Genomic DNA, 6957 nt, shown 5'->3' on the forward strand with positions numbered 1-6957 from the left:
CCCTGCCCCCCCCCAGTGCCACCCCCTCGAAAAAGGCTTTCATTCTGACGTAACGCTCAGCCTGTCTGGTGTGAAACGCTGACTGTGCCTTCTCTCCTTCCCGCATGCTGCCAGACCTGCTGAGTTTCTCCAGCACTCTCTGTTTGTGTTCTCGGAAACTGGAGCTCGGGCCGGTGCTGTGTCCGGTGTCTGCGGTGTCCCGGGACATGGCAACTATCCTGCTCTTCCCACGTGGAACGGACTGCGCACCAGTTGAGACTGAGATGCCCTGCGTTGCTTGTATTTATTAAACAGAGCAATACTCGAAAAACGCAGCCGCTCAGAGCCTGAAATTGCTCCTGCCTTGAGCCCTGTTAATGATGTGCACGGTTTCAAAATCTCAGAACTGCTGCTGAAGGAGGCCATTCAGCCCATTGTACCTGCACTGGCCTGTCATCATTACCCCCATGCTAGCTCCCTGCTTCCCCCCCACCAATAGCCTAGCTCGTTATGTCTATCCAAATAATCGACCAGTCTGTGCTTCCCATTCTGTCCAGGAGCAAATACAGTTTTTTTAATAATCATTCACAGGATGAGGATATCACTGGGTAGACCCCTGATTGTTAGGGTCCATTGCTGTAGGCCTGGAGTCACATGTAGAGCTGACCGGGTAAGGATGGCAGTTTCTTTCCCTAAAGGACAGTTGGGAATTCCCAACAGTCGGTTCATGGTCAACATTATACTCTGAATTGCAGATTTTTAAATCAAATTCAAATTCCGCTACCTGCAGAATGTGACCCCGGTTCCCCAGGACATTAACTGGGGCCCTGGATTAACAGTCTGGTGATAATATCACTCGGCCACCAGCTCGCCCTGGCTTATCATCCATGCTCGGGTTACAGTCTCTGAGGGATAAATACCGTCCGGGATACTGGGGCGGAGTCCCACGCTCTCCATCAGGGTAGCACGATGCGGTGTTTCACAAGTGGGAAACGCAGGTTCACTTTCCGGTCTTATCGGCGCCTCCGACTGTGCGGCACTCCCTCGGCGTCGCACTGAAATGCCAACCAGGTATTCCGCACGGAGCAGGCTGTATCCTTACTTGGAGATGGAGAGCCGCCAGGGGCAGAGCTAGCAATGGCAGACTCACCCTGCTGTGAGGGAGCATCCAGGGAATATCTAACCTTCCCACGTGGCCGAGGACTGCGTCCGGTTATTACTACCTCGCATTTGTGTGCCGTGAGTTGATTCCGTGGGGAGAGAATCTGAGCTGTGTGGTTGGAGGAGCGTGTGAAGGAGTCGGGAGTTATTTTACCCCCTTACCTGTCACAGGAGCCCTCTGGGCTGGGCTGAGGCAGTGCTTTCTGGGAGCAGATTGGGGGCCCTGGCACACTTGGAAATCTCGGAGAGAGCCTCAACCAACCACGAGATTCAAGGTGACTTTGTCAATGGAAAGATCAAACAAATGTAAACCAGTCGAGATGAAAAGTGAGAGCAAATGGGTGTTGACGTGAAACTGTTTCTTTCTAAGTGCTCCCTAAATTCTTGGAGCTGTTTGTTGAAACGAATCACTGTCAGCCATCTTTCCCCTGCTTGTAAATCTGTGTCGAGGCATGTCGGATGTGCTTCTCGAATGCTTTCTGACAGGGTCTAGGGGTGGGGGGGTGTGTGCGATCATCATTGCTTGTAGTCTCAGAGTCAGCTCATTAACCGTTCCTGTAATTCTGCCATTTCCTGTAGCCGGGGAGCCGAGCAATCAGTGTTTACAAATCACTATGTTTGGGCAGGGAGTGAGCGAGAGGCAATTATACAAGCAGATACTGCACCTTCAATTTGCACAGCATGTTTTGTCTTTTACTCTCTGCGACTGCAGCCTTTTTGAAAGAACACTAGAGAGTAAATTGCAATTAACGTAGAGTTCTGAAGAAAGGTCATGGGACCCGAAACGGTAACTCTGCTTTCTCTCTACTGATGATGCCAGACCTGCTGAGTTTCTCCAGCAATTTTGGTTCTTGTTTGAGAAATTAGATGTCACTATGTTAGAACGATCTGATTTTCCTCTCTCTCTCTCTCTCTCTCTCTCTCATCACTTTGGTCTTTCATAGCTCTTCCCTTTCCCTTCCCTCTCACTTATGTTCCTCTCTTCTCTTCATTTCTGGCCGTACCCTCAGTTTCTCCTCTTTCTCCATCTCTCTCTCCCTCCTCCTTCTCCCACACCTCTCGTTCTCCTCTTTCTCCATCTCTCTCTCCCTCCTCCTCCTCCCACACCTCTCGTTCTCCTCTTTCTCCATCCCTCCTCCTCCTTCCACACCTGTCACTCACACTCTATCCCTTTCTCCCCCACCTCTCACTCTGTGATCTCCTACCTGGCCAATCTCCTCCCTTTCTCTCTATCCTTCTTATCTCTCCCCCTCCTTCCCTTCACTATCCCTCTCTCCACTCCCTTTTTCCATCCTCTCCATTCTCCACTCTTTCCGGTCCCCATCTCCATCTCTTTCTCTCTCTCTCACTCACACTCCCTCTTCTCTCTGCACACAATCAGAGAATGGTTATACCATGGAAGGAGACCATTCAGCCCATTGTATTGTGCCAGTCTCTGCAAGCGTAGTGCAGCTAGTTCCTCTTTATCTCTTTTTCTCTCTCTGTACCCCCTGGTTTTGAAATAGCTGTTCTGATACTTCCTGGGATACCGTCCCACCAAATGTGGCTTTTCTTTCACTCATCGTTCAAGTGATCCAGCCTTCAAAAGACCTCTGCATCAAAGGTTAGGTGATGATTTGGTGAAATGGAGGGAATGAAGGGAGGAATAGGCGGGGAAAATAAAATGCCTAATTAATGAGGAGGTGCTACCTCCGAAAAACCCCCTGTTGATGGCAGTCGGGAAGCGAAGGCACTTCATGTCTGTCGAACCTTTTGCACCCTCAGCCCGCCTGTGGTGTCGTACAGCTGAGAGGATTTTACTTCAGAATGCAGCCACTGTGGTGGTGTGGGGATTGTGGAAGCCATTTTATGCACAGCAAGAGTCCCCCCTCACGCGCACACAGACAAAGACAGACGCGCGCACACACACACACACTGATCATATTTCTCACTCATTGTTGGTCGAGGAGTAAATACCTGCCTGGGGACTGGGTAGAGTTTCTCTGCTCTTTTCCTGAAAGCGCGGCAATGGGGTTATTTACGTTCACCTGGGAAGGGGAACTGGGAACTCTGCTTTCTTGCCCTGTTCCCATTTAAAAAGGAACGGCCCCTTGGACAATGCAGCACACCCTCAGTCCTGCACTGGAAGGGCCCTGCTGCATCTCCAGGTTGGGACCTAAGCGCGCGCACACAAACTGTAACTCTGAGGTGACTGTGCGAGCTGTTAGGAGTAGGAATACTTGGAGCTATTAGGTAACACAGAATGGTCAATACAGACTCTTTCTGGTCCAGAGGAGGATGTACCACAGCACTCTCACAGGGTCCAAGCGTAATGGATTGAAAAATTATAATCTTGTGGAAGACAGTAGATTCTTTTGCATTTTGTATCCACATTGGATGCTTCTCCATCACCCCAGCCCCTGTTTTTCACCCTCTCGCCAAGAACCCAAGCCATGGCCTGATGTTATTTGGAGCATTTTCGATAATTTGCCTTGTTTGAAGAGGTCTGTCTTTAATCCTACAGAAGAACAAGAGCTTTCCCCCTGTCTCAGACCAAATACCTACCTCGCAGATAATCTCGCTTGAAACAAAAAGCAGAATCTGGCCATATGTTGGTTATGGGAGCTTGCTGTGCACACTTTGGCTGCTGTGATTTCTGCACCGCTGCAGGGCCTTCACTGGAGGTCAAGTGCTTTGGGTGGGGGGGGTGGGCCATGAGATTGTTAGGCAAATACAAGCCAGCCTCCAGTGGAAGGTAGCCAGCAGTAAGCTGGTTGTTATATGTGCGGGGAGACCCGACAGGCTCTCAGACAGCAACACCTCGAAGCAGGCACCCGAGGGCCACATGGGAGGTCGCTACCAGTTGGCTGGAGTTAACCGAGCTGGTATCCCAGTGCAGAGAGCTCCGTGTGTGTGTTATCACCTTCAAACAGGGCGTATGTTTGCTGGAGGGGGAGGAGGTAGAGGTCTGACACTGGGAGCTGCTGCTGTTTGATACGAGAGAGCAAGTACAGGCAGCACATGGTTAAGGATGTGAGGAGAGGGGCTTGGCTTTTGAAGTAGGAAGTGTGAAGGTTAATTCGAAGGGATGAGGGGATGGTCGTTATGGTATCTGTGTGTGTATCTGTGTTTGTGTGTGCGCGTGTGTGTTGTCTCTGTGTGAGTGTGTGTGTGTGTATATCTGTGTGAGGGTGTGTGTCTCTGTGTGCATCTCTGACTGTGTGTCTGTGTGTCTGCTTATGTCTGTGCATGTGTCTCTGTCTGTGTGCATCTCTGACTGTGTGTGAGTCTCTGTGTGCGTGTCTCTGTGCATGTCTGCGTGTGTGTGTGTGTGTGCGTGTCTGTGTCTGTGTGTATCTGTCTCTATGGGTGTGTGCCCGAACTTCGCGAAGGGGGGGAGATTACTGAGAGAGGTTTGAAGCCAGATTGACTGCAAATCGCTCCAAAGAATTCAGTCTGGGAACAGATGCAGAAACGGAGAGGGAAGGTATTCCTAATTGTCAGTGGGACTGTGGCCAAGTTGTTAGCAGAACATTGGCTCAGTCTGCTGCCTTTCTGCTGAGTGCGTTGTGTGTGAATAGAAGCCCAGCTCTGTTTGAAACTCATTAACCTTGTCCCGGGAACGCCAAGCACAGGGAGCCAATGACGAGCGGCCTCCCAACGAGAGTGATCCAGCCCCACCTCCCGGCTCTCGCTGTGGTTTTTATAGTGTGAATGGGGCGCGGGGGAGCGGGTGTGTTCAGTGCGGGACACGTTTGGTACTAACACCAGCTCTCTCAGCACAGCCAGTACAGTGCGGCTCGCCTTCACAGACTGCAATGAGTACAGCAGCAACGCTTGTGCTGCTCTGCCTGATCTGGGGAGCTCTCCCCCAGGCCCGCTGCTGGTTAAACTGGTTCGGGGCCAAGAAGCCGACCACGACGGTGCCCACCATCACGACCCGACAGGTCACCTCTACCTCCGAGGGGCGTCCGCCCAGAGCCCAGCATGGAGCGGACGTCACAGGGACCACTCCGATCACCAACGAGCAGTGGGTGGGAAAGCCGGAGGGAGAGGAAGTGACCACTCGGCTCAGCGATGCCCACAAGGGGCCAGGGGGGAGCAACCCTGTCACGGGGGCACTCAACGCGACGGAGGGTGCCTGGGACGGCGCGTTGAATTCCACGGTCCAAGCGGGGACGCTGCTAGTAGCGTCCACCCTGGTGGCGGGAGAAGCTTCCGGAACAGCGACCCCGGCTCCAGCCCTCACTGTGGCTTCCACACCACCGGGGCCTACCGCGACCGGCGGAGGTCAGACGGAGCGTTTGGTGACAGCTGTCGGGCCTGCAGGTCGGGCCTTGTCCACGGAGGAGGCATCGTCATTGGCGTCGTCTTCCTCGGAATCCTCCTCTCCTTCGCTCAATGCCTCCCTGTCCTACACCACCTCGCCCTCCGCCCTGGCGACTCCTCACCGCCCGGACTCGGACTCAGTCAACGTTACCACAGCCGCCCCCTCCTCCAAGCCGTCCTGCGGCCCCCACTGTCCAGGTAGCGCCCTAGGGACAGCGGTGCAGCCTGCTAACCGGCAGTCGGCTAATCTGACGGGCGACGGGTCGCCGGAGGGCGGGCAGTTTGGCTCGGGCACCGCGTCCAGGTTCCGGGAAGATGGCTGGGAGGCGACGGCAGGAGACGGCTTGGCTGCTGCTGGAGGAAGCCCGTGGACAGACCATCGAGTGCATGAAGCCTCCAGCTCGTCACCGCTGAGAGCTGGGCCTTTGATTAATCAGCTATCCCATGATGCTGTAGGAGGTGGCCACAAAATGGTGACCGGGAAGGGTGGGAACCGGAGTGACGGCCAATCACCTCTCAGCGCTCCGAGCGCCAGTGATCACTCTAAGCATGATGGGATAGTACTGGATAATTCAAGCCGTGCTATTATGCTGGTGTTTAATCAGAATGTGACTAATGGTGTGCTGGGTGCCCTTGCTGCTACTGCTGCTGCTGCTGCTGCTGCCGCTGACCTCGGAGCTAAGCTAGATTTACTAACCTCCACTAAGGCTTCTGATCCAGATTTCCGGAAGGCCGTGCCAGGCTCTGGAGCCCCTTTGCCCCCCAACTGCGCCCCTCTGCCACCCTCTCTGAGGTTCTGCCACCCACTAGGCCGTGGGGGCGTCCGGCTCCCGAACCACCTGCATCAGGCCAGCGTGGCGGAGATCCAGGAGGCGGCGCAGAGCTGGGGGGCTCTCCTGGCTTCCGGCTGCCACCCTGGCCTGGTGCCGTTCCTCTGCCGCCTGCTGGCACCGAGGTGCGGACCCCCCCGGCAGCGGGAGGCGCCTTGCCGCGGGCACTGCGAGGCCGTGCAGGACCATTGCTGGATGGAGCTGGCGGGCAGTGGCCTGCAGCTGCCCTGCCACCTCCTCCCCGATGCCGAAGAGGGGCGTGGGTGCCAATCTCTCATGGTCGGCAGAGGTAAACAAACACAAAAAAAACCCCACCACGCCCTCCTCCCCACTTCAGCCGGTGCAGTGGGACTCTGACGTGAGACACAAAGGTACCTTATCAGTCTTATCGTGGAACGAGCGCGTGTTGAGGTGTTTTAATGTCTCGACAGCAACCTGCATTCACGTAGCACCTTTTAGATGGCAAAATGCCCTGAGCTGCTACTGAGGCGCATTTGTTTTGGGGGCACATGGTCTGTCTACAAACCTGGTCCATGGGGTGGGTTTTAAGCCGTGTGACGGAGAGTGGAGCAAGGCGGACGGGTTGGGGTGGTGGTGCTGCTGCCTTTGGTATTCTGTGGCCAGGCAGTGCAGCAGTCAGTGGTTATAGGGGTGGTGGAGGGGGAGAGGGGGGCATGGG

The 6957-nt window shown here is 54.4% G+C and overlaps 1 protein-coding gene across 3 annotated transcripts in view; it reads left to right on the forward strand.

Moving 5' to 3' along the window:
• col18a1a (collagen type XVIII alpha 1 chain a) overlaps positions 1 to 6957 on the forward strand; it is a 304262-nt gene that overhangs the window by 139330 nt on the left and 157975 nt on the right. Inside the window, exon 1 of one of the 3 annotated variants that reach the window (XM_043693211.1) lies at positions 4745 to 5646. The exons of 1 other annotated variant lie outside the window; for it this stretch is intronic. In XM_043693211.1, coding sequence (XP_043549146.1) covers positions 4938 to 5646 — 709 coding nt within the window. In that variant the 5' untranslated portion in view covers positions 4745 to 4937. Of the gene's footprint in view, positions 1 to 4744; positions 5647 to 5666; positions 6568 to 6957 lie in introns of those variants that run through there. One more of the 3 variants, XM_043693210.1, reaches the window with a different exon arrangement.

Source organism: Chiloscyllium plagiosum, chromosome 7 (genome assembly GCF_004010195.1).
Source record: "Chiloscyllium plagiosum isolate BGI_BamShark_2017 chromosome 7, ASM401019v2, whole genome shotgun sequence".
Classification (NCBI taxonomy): domain Eukaryota; kingdom Metazoa; phylum Chordata; class Chondrichthyes; order Orectolobiformes; family Hemiscylliidae; genus Chiloscyllium; species Chiloscyllium plagiosum.